This window comes from Acipenser ruthenus, chromosome 14 (genome assembly GCF_902713425.1).
Source record: "Acipenser ruthenus chromosome 14, fAciRut3.2 maternal haplotype, whole genome shotgun sequence".
Classification (NCBI taxonomy): Eukaryota; Metazoa; Chordata; class Actinopteri; order Acipenseriformes; family Acipenseridae; genus Acipenser; species Acipenser ruthenus.
Genome location: NC_081202.1, coordinates 24,856,889 through 24,875,488, shown reverse-complemented (window position 1 = coordinate 24,875,488; position 18,600 = coordinate 24,856,889). Strand labels below are relative to the sequence as shown.

The 18,600-nt window shown below is 36.3% G+C and overlaps 1 protein-coding gene across 3 annotated transcripts in view; it reads right to left on the bottom strand.

Annotated features, from left to right (window-relative positions):
* Window positions 1–17,529, bottom strand: part of LOC117419678 (GAS2-like protein 3) — a 32,064-nt gene extending 14,535 nt beyond the window's left edge. For 2 of the 3 annotated variants that reach the window (XM_058986197.1, XM_034032671.3), the window contains exons 1-4: window positions 17,290–17,529; window positions 3,393–3,448; window positions 1,729–1,906; window positions 1,019–1,137 (exon numbers count right to left, since the gene is read on the bottom strand). In XM_058986197.1, coding sequence (XP_058842180.1) covers window positions 1,019–1,137; window positions 1,729–1,906; window positions 3,393–3,416 — 321 coding nt within the window. In that variant the 5' untranslated portion in view covers window positions 3,417–3,448; window positions 17,290–17,529. Of the gene's footprint in view, window positions 1–1,018; window positions 1,138–1,728; window positions 1,907–3,392; window positions 3,449–16,371; window positions 16,502–17,289 lie in introns of those variants that run through there. The other variant, XM_058986198.1, reaches the window with a different exon arrangement.
* Window positions 17,530–18,600: the final 1,071 nt, after the last annotated feature.

The window sequence follows — 18,600 nt, the reverse complement described above, 5'->3', positions numbered from 1 at the left end:
AATTCAGGGTCTTTTAAGCAGTTTTGAGTTGCGTTTTATTCTTTAAGAATTCTTTAATAATTTGTTTTATTTTTTCCATTCAGATATTCATACATCGTGTAGTAAAAAGTTTTGAAAATCTGGCCCAGTAACTGTTCGAGCATAATTGTTATTTTCAAAGAGGTCCCATGTTCTATAGTGTACTTGAAGTTTGCTTCCTAATGAAATTTGATCAGGCCACCTGGTTCAATAGCCTAGATTTCCTTGAACAAGTCTAAGACCTTTGATATCCACAAAACAGGTGGGACCTTGGTTTGGCACAGCTTATTTTAAATACTCCAACCAAAGCTCCATTAAAGTTGTTGAGTACATATATATATCCATATATATATACATATATATGTCATTCCTCCCAGACAGCTGTATACAAATGTCTGCAAAATTAACCATTAGTATGTAGTGCATTCTATATCACCAATTAATCACAGCTTAGCCCCAATGGAATTGCAGTTCAATTAATATATGTGGGTCTCAGTGCTATATTTACTTGATACAACTGTTCACATTATCCTATTAAAATAAGCTATCCTGAATGACAATATGGTCTTCTTTGTTAGTATTTTTGCTGAGTGCAGAAAAATGAAATATAACTGAGCCCTGAGCCAGATCCAGGCAGAAGTATAGCAACTACTATTACAGAAGAGAGACATCAAGCTTACTGTACTTATTCTCAATTACATCAGCTAGATAGCAGCGTTAGATTATTTTGACATCCTTTATTTTTAGATACAACAGCAATTTGTAAAACTGTGCAAAATAAATAAACACGACACCTCCACCATGAACAAAGCTGCGGAAGTGTAAGCACTTTTTTTTTTTTTTTTTTTTAACACTGCAAAATAGATCAGAATCAAAAGAAAAAACTGGAGTTAATTGTGCAAAAATACAACGCATTGAGTTCGAACCCAGATTTGATTCAAATAAAATGAATAAATAAAATGACATGACTGCAAAGTCACTAGCACTACTGTGTGCTTACCTTCCATTGGTCTGTGCTGCAGCATTCTCGTACTTTGCTCTGAAGGACCCCGATCAGCTGACAAAGTAGGACCCCATTATCCAGCTCTTCCATGAACCGCTCTGCCTTTACTTCTCGATCTGGAATAACAGGCAGAGCCCAGTCAGATTACAATTCAACAGATAAAAGTCATGAAAGGGTTTAGATTATCCAATTGCACAGTAATATTAAATGAGGCATGCAGTAAATATAACTGTTTCGTTGTTGGAATATACCAGTATTTAGCTACATGTGTATAATAATATTATAGGTGATACTCTTTTTTTTTTTTTTTTTTAGGTCCACAGTGCGTTAAAAATGTTCCAGGAACCTCAACCATACTTCAACTTTTTTGTCTTTCACTATTTGAAATACAAGAAAATCAACTTACTGTATGTAGCTGAAAGTCTATTATCAGAATGGGATTTAAATTCCGTCAATGTTAAATCATTTGAAAATCAGCATGTATTAGTTATTTACATAAACAAAAAGGTGTATTTCATGAAAAGGCTCCAAGTAGTTTATTAAAAAACAAAGTTTTCTTTAATAACATTACAATTCTAAACTGACAGGCTGTTCTTATTACAGAACAAATATCACTGACAGGGTTTGTTATATAAATGGCATCCTGCCCAGGAAACTTGCATTAAAATATTGTTTTGTTATAATCCCACAAAACAGAGATCTTTTACCCAACATGCCGCTCAGCCAGATAGCTAAGTCTTCCTGCATGGGCACCAGGGTGGCTTCATGTCGCACCGAGAGCCACTGGTCATACTGGAAAACATCTGTCAAGCCTGGTCCATGTCTGGGAGTCAAAGGACTTCTAGGGCTCAGAACAGGAACGTCAAACCTTTCTCCAAACCACCCCTACAAACAAGAAGATGTTTTGGCAAAAAGCGTTGTTCCCTTTTCTTGAATTTAACCCTATTCCAATGCCGTTGGCATGTACTGATGGTTCATTGTATCACTGAGGTGCCAGCAAGTTCCTGGTGGTGTACAGCAGTGTAGCTAACAAAGGAATGCTCAGATCACATCATTTATTGGTACTAAACAAATGACGTTTGGTCAATGTGTCTAAGTGACTACAGCTGGGTACCAGAAGCCCTGCAATGATTTAGTAGGGCATCAGTTCAGAATTTTGTCATACTTAAAAAGAGTTCTCTTCAATAACATAATTTGTTTTAGATAGTCTTTGTTATTGATTCAATTATTTGAAATGTATTGCCAGTCCCATCAGAGCAATCCTCAGAACTAGCAGGGAAATCAGCCTGTATCTGAGGCACAGCCAGTACTGTAAGTGCAGCACTTTAACAGGAACACGTTTTCTCCCCAAGTTCCAGCTGAAACTCATACTAGACAGAATTGGGTCAACATACTAAATAGAGTGCTTAAACCCACTAAACACCTACAGCTTTTCTACCAGAAGTAATGCAAAGTAACTGAAAGAGCTGTAGTACAAATGAGTTTCAATGCCTTTTAATGCTACAAAATACTTATTTAAAAAAAAAAAAGAAGAAAGTAAATGTTTCCCATTGTGCACTACAATCAAAAACATCCAATGGCCACCTCTAGGGGATTGAAAAAATAGGAGCACGCTAAAAGAGCAATGTTCTTGTATTGACGGTGTGCTATAGGTTCAAGTAAATATACAGAATGTCGTGAAAAGCACTCACCAGGTATCTGCTGTTAAGCTTATATATTTATTATTATAACATCATTGTGAAAAAACTCTTTAGGGGAGACTGTTCCTTCAAAGAAAGAGCTAATGTGAATAATGAATCTAGTAAACAAGTCATTGCAAATTAAGTATGAAGCAGATCACATACTGCAAAAAAGCAAATCTTTTAAAGTTTAGAAAAATAAATTGCTATCGTAGTTTGTAGGCAGAGCAGTAGTGTGTAGGCAACATAACTGTGCAAGTTGAAGAATAACCCAGTTAAGCCAGACACACAAAAATAGAACAAAGTTTAGAAAAAACACACACATTAGAAATGGCTTATATATAACATTTAAAACCAATCAATTATTAACTCAATCATATATAGGTAGAATTGAGACAATATTTAAAGTAGTAACGATCAATTACCTGATATACAAACTTGTATGTTTCGACAGGAAAGTTTAAACAAAAGACAGTTTGACGGGTTACACTTTGCAGTGTTCTATGTTCAAAAGAAATGACTGGTTTGAAAGTAGACACAATCACAAGATTTAAATTAAAATCTCTGTAAAACAGATAATCTACACAAAGCTGTTTCACGACATCAGAATCCATCAATACATTGTTTTACACAGTGCAGCCTTTCTCTTCAACGGTAAAAAAATAAATAAAATAAAAAGGACTATACAGTACCTGAATCCCAGCCTGTACTGCCATTGGTGCAATCACAAAGAATTCAAATCTGCAACCTAAAACAGAAAGGAAATAACATTCTCACAAATCAAGTACAATAAAAAGGTTTGTACATATTCTGAGATACGAGTCTTATAAAATAACCTGCACGAAAGGGTTCACTTTTCTTGTACGATACCTATGATTGAACTTGACTGAGAGAATCACAAAATACAGTCATGTACCGAGACAGCTTTTATGAAGGTCTCCAGTATTCCGTCAAGCAAAAAAGTAAAGACTCCACTACGGCAGTCACATGTCAAAGCGAAGGGTGACGTTAGATTTTGCCAGAGGAGTTTCCATAGCATTGAATATATAAAAAGTTGCTTAATTATGGATAAGCAAACCAAGCTCAAAATCTAGTAATTATTCAGTTTACGTTTGTGACGTACATGTAATACAGTGGTTGTGTGTTTAACCTCGAATGGCAGCAAATACACAATGGCAAACTGGGAAAAATTGTCCAAAACTCTATGCAAACTTGACATATGTACAGCCCTCAAATAGAAACCTTTAAATTGTTATTAGAATCTTAAGAATGGCTGCATGGATGGCACCTGCCAACCTACAACAGTACAATAGAGACAGAATCTACTGGAACCATGCGAGTAAATATGGCCTTGTATAGGTATGTTATCTTAGTAAATCAAAAAGAAAACACAGGGCCCAATATTGATCACAGGGTGGCGCTAACACGAAGGCAAAGGTCCTTAGCAAGTATAACATTTATGTTATACGTGTATCTTATTTGAAAACACATAGATATTTAAATGCCAAACCCTACCATTTAAAATACACTTAAATATTATATTTAAATTACACTATAACTCTGATTCCCATTTAATAAATGCCAAACTTAGTCCCACGTGGAAAAAGGTCATTACAGAATTCCTAAATTCTGAATAGGTTTGCAGAGATATTCATAATCCTTTACATTATTTTGACTGTGATGCATTTCTTTCCACTACAGAACAGTAAAGCAAAATTGTACCAGTAGACAGTGCTATTAGTGTATGTTAATATTAATGCCTCCCTGACCAACTGCAGTTCTAGTTACACAAGACTGTACTAATGTTATTAATAATATTAGTAGGATTGTACAGCCACTACTGTGTTTAAAAAAATGTGTTTTTTTTTTACCGTGTTCTTTCACCTGTGACTACTGACCGTAATATTGCACCGATTCTGACATTAAAACCCAATAAATCATAGTGAGACGAATCCTCTTTTTAAAATAATAAATGTGTTTATTATTTTATTAAAATTATTCCTCTTTTGAATCACTCTGTTACTATTTCCAAAATATATTTCAAAAAATAAATAATTAAAACTTAGCTGTGATCTTGAAGCTGCGTGTTCCTGGCTTGCTGTCTGTGAAAATGTTCTTTCGGGACCAGAGGGTATGTTTGAAACCATGACTGCTTCACCTACCTGTGACTAGTATCAGTCATATTTTAGTTGTGTGTACATGGGTGACTGGTATTCCTTGGGTTACATCTTTCGGAACATGATTCTGGTAATTGGTGACATGGCGAGCGGCTAGCGGGAACGTAGCTTAACAATTACATCCACATAATAATAATAATCATAATAATAATAATAATAATTATTATTATTATTATTATTTATTTATTTATTAGCAAACGCCCTTACCCAGGGCGACTTACAGTCGTAAACAAAATAATACACATAACCGTAGGCCATTCTTAATGTTCTGAAAAAGCAAAAACAGGTTTCTCTGTCAGACAGAAACGATAACACTATGGCAAAAATCTAGTTTCCCCTACGTGGAATGGCATCCATGCGTTGCTAGGGAGTACGTCATCCTATGACGTAGACTCTGCATCTACCTACTGACAACCATAGATATAAAATATTATATATGCTGACAACTACTTCCACAAAAGCATAAGCATGTGCATGACTTGTCCTGCCTCGCCTGCAGGGGTTGGCGAGGATCTCCGTTTCATTCTTTTCGCCACGCCCCCGCTCCTCCCACCACCACGCTGTGAAAAATTCCTGGTGAGAGGTTTACTGTAATGGAAATAATGAATGCTTATTTTATTAGTGTCGACAATTCACAGAAAACGCATGTGCAGTAAAAAGTGTTCAATATTTAAGTGGAAGTCAGTTTATCTTGATTTGCTAACACTTTCTTCATCCAATTTTCCATGGCTTGGCCAGCGCTAACCAAATCACGCTAACATCCAGCCTTTGCTCTGTTCAAAATAACATGGCAGGACGCAATGCGAGTGCTCGAGTCTGCACATTGCCTTCCATTCTTAGCTTTTATAAAAAATGGGCCCATACTGCAATTAATCTTTTGCGAGATCTGCTATCTTGCAAATGTCAATTGGCAGTAATAATGTAAGAAGGTTGTGACAAACAAGTTATAGAACACATTCAAAGCAGTGTATTTTCCCTGGATTCATTTACTACTGCGCCGTTTCTCGGATGCAAGCACAATGTGTTCCTGTTTTCTCAATGCATACATGCTGTGTATCATGGCTGGACAGCACTGCATTACTGCTATTTCAAAATAATAGAGGGCTGCTATAAGAAAGGCTCTGCTACCAAAGAAATGTAAACAATTTCAAAAGTAGAATTCTGTAAAGTCTTAATAGCCAACAGGAATACTACCATTTTAATGCAGCATTAAAGATGCAACACAATATATGATCAAGTAGCTTTCAGCTGGTACAGGATTTGTAATGTTTTTTTTGTTTCACTTTGGCCCTTACCCACTCTTCAGCCGTTTATCTATGTTTGCAAAGTTTAAACTGCAAGAGGCTGAACTTACCTTATCAAAAAAAAAAAAAAAAAACACTCTGGAGTACAAACCCAAAAAGCTAAACATATTTTATGTAGCTTAGTAAGTCTTTGATAAGAGCTCTGATATGCTGCACTGAGTTTGTACAACACTGGAGTATTAGAGTATGCACAGTAGTGAATAATTACATCATTCTTTTTGACTACATAAGAGCTGAACAATACCCCCCCTCCCCCCCCCCCCAAAATGTCAAAATTATTAGAATATACTGCAGTAAAAGGCCATGTCATGGCGTAGGCTTTGGCCAATTAAGAGTTTCTGTTAATGCAAGTTCTTTTTACCCCATCATCTTCTAGTGGGTTAAGTACAATAAGTCCATTGTCGCCAACAGAGATTGGAACAAGCTTGCGGAAAGTGGCTTCTGTTAAACACAAAAAGTGGGACAGCCAGTAGACAGGTCGTTCTCTCTCCCCAATAAACAAGAAAAACTGCCAAGAGGGGGAACAAAAGCGGGCCTGATTTACAATGTGGAATATACAGAGAGCACTCATCACAAGAATGTTCAGCATCTGCAAGTCTAGAAAAAACAACTAAATCACTTTTTCATAGAAAATGATAGACAACTGTAAGAATCTAAAGACTACTGAATTTCTTTTTAAATGTCAGACAGACTTTTGGACACAGAAAAGAAAAAAAATATGCATCATGACCATCCGTTGTATAACTTTAAGGTTAGATTGGTCACTGCAGATATAAGGATATGAGCTGGATAACAAAACCATGAAAAACGTATGTTTCTAAAATAAATATGAAATATTAAAAGCTACATACAGTAATATAAGTTTTACCTTTTTTAGAGAAAGAGTCAACAACACTTTTAATAGTAAATATATCTAAATACTGTGGAATCCCTCTGTCACGATCACCAAACAGGCTGGGTAAATTGGTTTGAATTAGGAGCAAGCCCAGTATTTATCCCCAAGAAAGGACCAAAGGGGTGGACGGGACGGGACGGGGACGGAGCACTGCTGGATGGTAAATAGTTACACAGGTAACATATTTAAGAATCAGAATCTGTCAAAACACACCTACCTGAAGTGCCTGAATCAGAAAATGAACTGTATGTATTCATATATTTAGAGAGATTTGCATCAGAATAACATTGTTATTGTAGGACAAAAAAAACAAACAGTATTTGGAAACAGCAAAGCTTCAGAGATGGTAAGATTGAAGAGGTAGATAATTAAGGCAGTGTAGCCATAACTTCTTCTGTATAGTTCAAGATCCTTAATTATTATTTTTTTTTTTAAAATCTACCGGGTTCCCGAGTGGATCATCCAGTTAAAGCGCAGCTGCTGGGAGCACAGGATGGAGTCATACAGCTTGGACAGTGAACCCTACTGGCCAGCCACTGAGCATATTCAGAGTGGATAAAAAGCAGGGCTGATCTCTGTTCTCCTGGATCGGTAGCCCACACGCCCTCAGAATGACCAATAAACGTGACCAATGAAACTTGGTGTCAACGTTATGCACTACTTATTTCGGGAATAAACAAAACAATGTTTCACTTGAACTGCTATTTGGCATCCTTTGTTTTGTAGTTAATTCACTGGGGTAAAGTAAGGCCTACACATATTCGTTACTCCTGGGATATTTTTCTACTTTAACGTGTTACATATTGTAACGTCTTGCTGTGAAACACAGGCACACACATGGGCCACGCCCCCCTGCCGCTATGCGGTCTGCCTGCGTTCCGAGCAATATAATGGCTTTTATTACTTTTTGAAAACAAAACGAATATCCAAACAAATATTTAAATTACGAGCGAATATCCGAACATGAAAATCCTGTGTTTGTCCCAGCACTACAATAAAGTGAATACACATTAATTTAATACATACAGAGTACAGCACTGTTACTGTGTGATATGCATGTAGAGTGAGGGGGGTTGCTGCGTGGCGCGGTGAGGAGGAGGAGGGGGGAGATTGCGGAGCTTTAGTGAAAAACTGTTAGATTTGCATCGCAACTGAAAACAAGTAAGCCACAGATGCTTATATGCAGTGGTAGAGTCCTGACAGTAAAATACTGTACTGTAATGTCATTTTAATTCAAAGGCGGTTACACGTAACACCGCACGACAGTTAAATTAGGCACCCTCATGAGATGATCGCTTCAAGTGTACTGTAGTAAAATAGGATTCTGCAGCCTTAAGTCAAGATAATCATGATCATATAACAAGCTGCTTAACCACAAGGCCTTATTTTGATGTATTGTCCTCAGTGACTGAGCACCATTGACATTTGCATACTGTATTTAAACTTCTGATTTACAGTTTAAAACCGGTGTTGGTTTTATTTTCCTTACAGTGCGGTGGGGAAACAACCGCTAATAAAACAAAACAAACAAAATAAAGCTAGCTGTCAGTTGGAGCACTAACTAAACATAACTTTGTGTGGTGCCTGGCTGACGTGAGGACGGATAAGCCGTTTACCCAACTAAACAAATACAAATCAAAACAGTTTATACGTTCCCCCAGGAGGTACACATATACTGTAACTACTTTACTTACTTGTTCAGTATAGCACTGGAACAAACAGATCTCTTACTCGCTCTTTGCTTTTGATTTATTTCTCTTCTGCTTCCTCAATGTACGCACGCTTCCAATTCCAGACCCCTCTATACCCCCACCACAAAGCTATCGGCTAAACCCTTTTTATCGAGGTGTCATTAACTTTAACAAGCAGTTAACCAATTGACCATTATCCTTAATTCGTTAAGGAAACAAGCAACTATGGATTTTCCAGAGGCGTGCATACATTCAGGAACTCATGACATCTAGTGGTCAACCCATTGCTCTGCAAGGAACAAAGCTCTTCTCATTTTCAAATTAACATACCGATTCTGCAGCACTTCACCACAGCAAACACATCAGTCCACTTTGAAGAATCAACCGCTTAGAAGAATCAAATCACCCGGGACAGATGTGATTCTTATGAACAGAGTGCACTGTATAATGAAAGCTACCCATTCCCACATAGATAACTTTCCCACATAACATCATCTAAACTCAATTGGCCTACTGTATACAATATCATCAGTACCAGATGTAAAATAGGGAAGGTCTCAAGATGTCTAACATGCTGCTGGCAAGTCACCCCCTTGTTTACCAAATCCACAAACACAGCACAGCTTAACTGGGACAGCCCAACGAGCCTGAAGCCTTTCAAAGACTTTAGGATGTTTAAAATCAGTTTGCAGGAAGCTGACAGTTGCTTTGTTCTCCACTTAAAAGCAGAGCACACCATTGTGATTGACATTAGAGAGTGATCCAAGACTGTTCTTCAAGCTTGAACTCCAGTGGCATTAAATCATTCTCAGTGGCACAAGAATGAAATCCTCCTTCCTTGACCAAGAAATCCAGCTTTTTGATGCTGGAACATAAAAATGTAACAACATGCAACAACAATAATCTAGTTTCCGGACACTGCAAGTTTCTTCACCTTCATAACAAAAAAAGTATATACAAAATAAATAAATAAATAAATAAATAAATAAATAAATAAATAAGGGCAATATGGCAGGTGTCTATTTCAGTCCCTTGGTTATGAGATGTTACACAAATATGAACACAAATACATATTAATATAAAAAGGTAACGCATACAATTGTAACCATGACGTTATACTAAACAGCATCAACGATTTGTCTGAAAGTTGCAACCTTCAGGGAAGCATTATCTTCCTGACAGCCATGTCCTGATCAGCACAGCAGTGACCAAAGAGAGAATAAAAAAATGGCATGCATTAGCAGTGTTATTGCAACAGTGAAGGAATTAAACACTGAATACAATGTCAATGTTACTACTGTATTTTTTCCTCTCAATAATTCAAAAATTGTTGTTCTAATATTTGTCCCAGCACTACAGTACTTGATGTAACTAAGAGATCAATTTCTGGCAAAGCCTATTTCAACTAACATTTTCTCCTTAGTGTATAATACATACTAAAATCAGGGAATTTTGCTCCCTATCAAGGACTGAATATTATTGAACAATCCAATGACATTTAAAGCTTACAGGCTTTATGGCATCATGAGTTGTGGGAGTGGGGGATGCACATGATTCACTTCGGAGTGGCAAAATCACAGATAAGCTTCAAAGTTTGATTAACTGCACAGTATGGTAGCAGATGGCAGACACGCTTGTCTCTTACAAGACTACTTTTGTACGTGTGCTGAATTTTAATGGGAGTGGGCCTATGGTGTGCATTTGTCAAAGGTTTTATTTATTTGAAATTATTTAAGGTAACCGATTATAAAAATTAAATCTACACTACCTGACCTGGCAGCATGTTAAGAAAAATATAATATTATATATATATATATATATATATATATATATATATATATATATATATATATATATGCTCTCCTAAAACAGATGATTACAAATTAGTGTACACAAAAATGTATGTCACCACTACTTCATAGAACCAGTAAAAGTCAAGAATAGTCTTTATGACCTGTCCATAGTATTGACCAATAGTGAACCAATTTTTTTGTGTTCAATGTACAGCAACCGATGGCCTTGGATGAAAAAATAAATAAATAAATACAGTCACTGAACACTGCAAGGTGGATTGGGTTTCACTAGTCAAAAGACATACTGTGCATACAGTACTTTCATCAAAACCGGTTTACTATAGTTCTGATAATATCCATGACTTAACTAAGATACTACAGAGTGATTTTCTGGAACTTCAGAAATGGTTTGGTGAAAATGGTTTAATCTTAAATTTAAAAAAAAGACAAATATCATGCTATATGGTTCAGAGAAAATTATACAAAATACTAGTTCAAATTGTACTATTATTACTTGTAATACTACACCATGGGAGAGACACTTAAATATCTAGGTGTTTATATTGAGACATCTCTTAAATTTGAAAAACACATTAAAGATGTATGTAGTAAAATCGGTAGGAATATTATATGGTCAGCGACATTGTTTCAATTTTAAAGCACTGTTTAAATTAACTCAACAACTTTTATTCCCTATTCTAGACTGCAACGATGTGATCTACAGGAATGCTAGTAAGGAGTCACTGAAGAAGATTGATACAAAGTATAATAGGATCTGTATTTGTTCTTCAGTGCACTCCCTTAGAACATCATTGTACCTTGTACTCTAGACTAAATGTGTTATCACCTGCTAATAGAAGAAACTATCATTGGAACCAGATTCTTGTTAAATATACACATTACCTGTTTACTTAAACAGTTTGTTTCAGGAGTTCACGTGTGAGTATAGCTTACGCAATGTCTGTGACAATATTTTATAACACCTACTGTAAAAAGTGTTGCGGGTAGAAAATCTTTTGGTTTACCTGCTGCACTTAGATCGGAGACCTCACACTAATTAAAAAAATATGTTTCAGTACTTGACAAAGCCTTGTGTTTGTACTGCATAATTTTAATGTATACTATGTGTTGTACTGTCGTGTGTTTATATATTTTTTTTCTCTCAAACTGTAACCTGGTGCGGTTCTCATTGGGGCGCCGTTGTGAACTAGCTAAATGTAGCTCATATGGCTTTCCTGAATAAACAATTTTTAAATAAATGACAAAGACTAACTCCTAGCTGAACGAACATGAATAGTTTTCTTTTTTTTTTTTTATTACAATGGAACTATTTGTTTTACAACAGGGAAATATTTATATCTGTGAACACTAGCAAGTTGCTGTTTCCTGTGTTCTAAATACCTCCGTGCTCTTGAGAGAATAATGTGATTGTGGGTGGGGGTAAGCTTGGACCGTCACCCCGTTACACACCATAACATTAAGTCAAAATAGTCACGGGGTTGCAGACCTAAATATGCCGCGGACCCGAGGCGGGCCTTGGGCCAGCACAGTAGTGTGAATGGGGTCATATACACTGTACTGACCTTATGTATTCACTGAGTTTAAACTAAACTATACAGAATACAACTGTAGGTTTAACTGAATCCTCTTAAATCAACTCTTGAATGGCACAAACCCACATTCCAGACTAATTAACAATACCACTGTGATGCTCTGCCAACCACATATAGTCCAATAAGGAATTAAGTCCTCTTAAATGCAGACCTCAGAAATTATGTGTTATTCTAGATTCAATATATTCCATGCATGATAAATAAAAAATGTTCAATAAATGTGAAAAATAATCTACGTTTCATTAAATATGTTTGCTGTATGCCAGGGATTATATTACTATGTGGCTACAGATAATTCCTGTTTTCAAAACTGCCTCAATCAACCAAGATATTTGATATGCAACATTTGGTCTTATTGACAAAGCACTCACAAGTTATTTAAATCGTTTTGTTTGTTTGTTATGATATCATTATCATCGACTAACTAGAAGATTCCCTTGAGAACCATGTAGAATATATGGAAAAGAAACATGTTTAGATAGCTTTGCATCTGCTTACAATAGCAGCACAAGACAGTGAGATTCATCTAGAGTTTTAATGAATTAAAGCTAGATTCCAAAATGAGAGCCTATATAAAAGTTATTCACATTATAGCACTGAATACAGAAATGTCATTAAACCACTATACTTCTTGTATAGTTATTGATATTCACTACACTGTTACTGGTTTATTTAACAGACTAGGAAAGGCAAAGGTTGTCAGGCTTTGTTTGATCACAAAACACAAGCACTGGCCTTCAAAAGGCAATTAAGCTTTTTTGTTCCTTTTCAAGTCCCAATAGTGCAAAGGAACCCTAAACACAGTAAAATGGATGCATGGATATGAAATATATACGGATGTAATTAAACTAAAAGATATAAGGCTTGTGAACTTTGTCAGAATTCTGAGATTGAGTGAATTGCTTATATTTCTTTGTACATACACAAGTTAACAAAAAAATAAAAAAGGCCTCGTCTGCCATGTCAATGTCAGTTGGATGTAGGGCCATCATGGGCAGCCTGAGTTTCCCTGATTTAATGTGGTAACTTTGCAAGGGGCTTCTGGAGCCTAATTATTGCCTATAACTTCTTCAGCGAAATCTAGAGCAAGTTCACCAGAAAGTTGTGCAGTATGAAAGCACCTGTCAAGCAGATGTTCCTACACGCCCAGTCCTCTGTGAAAAGTCTGTCAGTTCTGCCTCCTTGCCAATTGTGACTGAAGTGGACTCACAACTGGGATATGCAGTTTTTTAAAAAGTTATGGAATACATGCCAGGAATACACTTTGCAGAATATATTATAAAAAGGACAGCTCATTGTGCGATTATAAAACTTTGCTTAGCTCTCCTTTAAGCACTGTTGAATGTTTAGCACCTTTCACAGCGTGTGATCTAATACAAAACCAAATGCAAAAGCAATCATCTTAACCAGTTCCTAGACTCTACACATTACAGTACAAGTATTAAGAAATTTACAGCTCATTTTCCCCAACTTATTTACTCCCAAATTCAAACAAGACACTAAGCTTTATTCCAACATAAAACTGTCCAGGTATCGTTACTGCTTGCTGAAGGCACACAACCCTTTTAACAGTTTAAGCAAAAAATATGTTTCTAACTTAAAGAAACAAACAATACAATCTGGAGTCCCGTTCTTACTGTTGGGGTGCAGAGCTTGGTTGTATTGTCCCTGTTTTAACACTCCTACTGTAATAGGCTTTAGCAGGAAACAGCAATATGGGACCATTAAAGGGGCTCTTTAAAATCATTTCTATTCTCAGAGGATACAACACCAATTAAAGTTATACATCTCAAAACAAAGATCACTGTAAAATTGATAGTATATTGCTTGAAATGGCAAAAAGTTATTTTGTACAATATTGTGCCTGTTCCACGATATCGCTCTGAACTCTAAACTAGATACTTGCCTTCTTCTGATACTCAGTTTAAATATTTAAAGATTAACTCCCTTAAACTATAAATGAAGTTTATTTGGGGAAAATACTTGTTTTATTGTTATTTTACATTTAAGCGACAACCTTTATTCACAGTATAGTAATTATAAAAGATCAGTGTGAAAGGCAAATAGGGAATCACCATCATTTTACACATTTAAAAGACTGAAACCATTTAATAAATATATATTTGTAGACATACAGTACATCAACAACGTGTTTTAAATGCCAAACTGCTCATTAAAGATTTTTAGCATTTCTGGTTAGGCAGGCACAGCACTAGTATTTGCTAATAATCCCCAAAATAATAGTAATTAGGGATTCATTCCATTTCAGACACAAAGACAAGCATTTTTAGTAGCCTCAGACTTACTGTTGAATTATATTTAACTGAGCCAAGACCTAAAAACTCGATATAAATACTGCATAATTCTTCTTCAGCCTTTCAATGAAAACATCAAGTTACTGAATGAAAAGTATGATATCAGAAAATAAATGCAATTCATGGGACTTCTGTTCAAAGCTCTCGCTACAATACAGCTTTATTACCCAACCCTCACTGAATATCCCATCGTACAGAAAAGTTTCTCTAAACCACACACTGAACACTGACAGGGTTTCACATTGTTAACATCTGTCACACTAAAAATGAGTCACTAGACAGAAGTTGGTGACCTAATTATGTTAAAAATAATAAAAGGCATTACAGGCATAACATTTCTTTAAAAGTACAATAGCAGGAAAAACAAAATAGGCCGAAGGTCATATTGTACAGCCAGATGAATACATATTTCCTGTCTTTTGCACATTTTTCCTCCAATAGCCCGAAACATCTGGCAGAGCCAGCTGCAAGATCCCTATGGGCACAATCCCCAGACAAAACATTTGTGTTCTTAACAAATGTATTTGAATTTGTGAATGGCATATCACTGTAAAGCCCTACTAAAAACAGGACAGCATGTGGTTATGCGCGAGAAATCCTGTATATAAAACCCCAGATTTCCAATTAATCTACTCTGCATTGTTCTGTCACAACAGAACAAAAGAGAAACAAGCTTCATAAGCATAATATTAATAATAATTAATAAATTAATTTGTGCTAGTGACTTGACTAATTTGCATTAAACAGATCTTAATGCTTTCTTGAACTCTTCAAACATGTAATCAATATGTATTGAGTCTTTCCTTTATGGTATCAATCCCTCATAAAAGTGTTCCATAGTAAAAGCATAGTACTGTATAACCATGGGAAATGCATGGGAAACCGGCAGACCTGACATGGTAAACTTTTATAAGAGATTAGCATCTTACTACTGTAATAGAATATATTAGGTTTTCGTAAGCCAGCCTTACCAAGTTAGTATCACTACCAGCCATTCCTCATTAACCAATTGTATTTTATATGCTTAAAAGCAGCAGCTGCTTATCTTAAACCCAATGCCCCGGAAGCAGCTTGTTACAGACGCTTCCATCCAAGCTTCTCTGGATTGAATCTTTGTCCCAAATGTTGATTACAGAAAATGTTTCTTCATCCCTGCTGCAATCCGGCTCATGTTGTGTCTCAAATCAACAAAAATATGGCTAAACAGAATAAACAGAAATGTTCCTTGCAGAAGTTAAGTTTGTTATGTGTCGGCTCACAAACGGCTGTCAAGCATTTTGTCTCACTCAGTCCGGGTCAAAGCATGTCACCCCACATCCTGAGGTGGGTCTCAGGGACCCAGGTTAACCCGGGTCCGATCCAGGTACATGGTTTCACACTATGACCAGGGATTGTGACCCGGGTAGCCGGGACCCAGGTAGGATTGCCAGTGTGAAAGGGGCTTTAAATTGCAGTTGACACATGAGAACACAATTGGAATAAGTTGTTTTGAGTGAGATACCCATGTACTATATATATTTAACTACTGGTTGTGGAAGGCTGAATAAAAGTACAGTATAGGCTACATTTCGAGATCACGCACATGAGTCTTGACAGTAATAAATATTCCCCTTTGCATACAACAGAATGTGTGTTTGTTCTTATTATGGCTATGAACGTTATAACTATTTAAAATATGCTTGAGAAGTCCTTCACTTACTTTCATTGCATTACAAACCAAAAAGAGTCCCATGCTTATAACTGTTCCAGGACGGGACTGTTCAGTTAGCATATAATTACTCAACTACCAAGCACTGTATTCATAAAAATGGTATTGTGAGGTCGACAACACAAAATTGTTAGTTAGTGCAATGTTATTGTTAGTTTAAAATACACAAATCTACCTGTTGTTCTTCGCTCTCAAACTACTCTGTAGGGTAAATATCACCGACAGAAGCGTCTCTACGCTGTCTTCAGTCACCAGTACCAACATGCTCTCATCAACTAATCTAGCAGAGATTAGCGCTCTAACTGTCTCATAAATACATTACAGCTGCTGCCTTGCTGTGAACGACAGCAAAGACACCCAACAACAAGACGCCAAGGCTCACGGCTGCGCCAATCACATGAATGAGGAGGTGGGTCTTGCCAACAAAACCACACACATCTTCGAAGCATAGTACTAAGCAAGCTTTAATTTCATACAGTACGATAAATTAATTTGACTCATTTATTAAAAATGACTTGCACCAATTTACACTAAAACATGTCTGGAGCTTATCAGTATCCAAACTGAGACAATGCAAGCGTGTAACTAAAACTGGGCTGAACCCCGTCACAAATCAGTTTTCTTATGCCTTCTATTTTAAAAGGTAAAAAAAAAAAAAAAAATCATTAACCTGCACCCCTACCGTTCTCTACTCCGTCAAACACACTGTTTTTATGACTAGTACAACTCTGTTTTAAAAACGCAATTCCAACGTTACTTATTGTTTGTATATATTTAAAAAAACAAACAAACAAAAAAAAACGCCAAAATATGACTCACTCTGCGTTCATTATTATTTTCTGACCATTTGTGTGGATTTTATTTTTGATTTTATGATTTATTTATTTTTTAATGTACTTACCATTTATTTATTTATGTGCCAGGAAGTATACTCCAGGTGAACGGGGCTCTGTAACACTTTTGTTACAGTTTCCCAATTTCAATGATTTAAAGAAACACTGCACGTATACAGTTTAAAATGAGCTCACTTGTTGCACTGACCAGTGGGACGGAACAGACTACAACACAAACGTGATTTTAAATCTTTACTCACCGGCATTGGATTCTTCTAACGATGTTTCTCAAATACTGCCAAACGTGTCTAGTGACCTTGTAGTAAACCTAACTATATTCTTGTTTTTGTCCAGTGTGTGTGTGTTTTTTTTAACTGTCACTTCGTGTCCCATCACGGCTGCCGCTGATACCAAGCGCCATGGAAATCCTGCAGGGCAGCCGTTCGAAACAGCCAATTGAACACTCCGAGATCCAACTGAAACGCCCAGGTGGGTGGAGCGTGATCAAATCCACTGAGTCCTGCTGTGGGTGGACCGGGACACGCCTAAATAAAAGTGTGATTCTGAGTGTGCATTCCGAACTATTTTACCTGGCGCTGTGTTGCGATAAAAAAAAAAAAAAACGACAGTCATTTTTAGCGAATGGGGTTACAGTATGACCCACATTAAATAGAAACAAAAGATAAAGAAATACCACTTTTTAAGACATTTTATGTTTTTATTTTACTTTCTACAAAGTGGTAAAAAAATAAATAAATAAATAAATAAATGCAAGTATGTGCTAAGGATGGTAAATTGCTTATTAATGTGTACCCTACGGTAAAGTTTTATAAGTGTAAAAAAAAAAGTTAATACTGTATAGTAATACCTAAGTCAAGTTGAAAACGATCCTGTTAAAATCCATGCTTTAGTGAGGTGCCTCACATGGTAATGTTATTCCTTGTCTGGGCATGTTTTGAAATACAGTAGCCTAATTCATTTTAAACCTGCAGTGAGTAGTGCACCGACTTCCAACTGTAACCAATAGAAAACGTAATGCATTTTTCAAATACACTGCATTGCATCACATATAATATTTATGAATGGACGGTTGAAGTGTGCCTAAGCATTGTGATTGATCTAACTTTTGACTTTGAGTTCTGTCCCATAGAAAAGCTTGTTAGTTTTTATTATGATCACAATCATCTCATAAAAAGTGAGAGGCACTTGCTAAAGCCAAACAGCTGCAGACAGGAGCTAGACAAAGTGCAGTGATGTGCAAGCAACAGGATAGCCTTGGCAACCATAGCTCCTATATTAGAATGTTTGTCAGACTCCTGGATGAAAAATCCCTGCTGTTTTTCACAAACATGAAAGCTAGTCCACAAACTAGTCTTGTTATTTTTTTTTTGGTCTAATTAATTAGTGGTAGTAAAACATCAGACACATTATTGAAACCACAGGGTCAGGCATCAGTGATGGGCTTCATCACTTTATAGCCTAATTAAAACTTAAACAGAAAACAAGACAATAGGGTAATTGCACACAATTGTAGCCCATAGCTTTAAAATGAGTTGAGAGCTAATATTTTT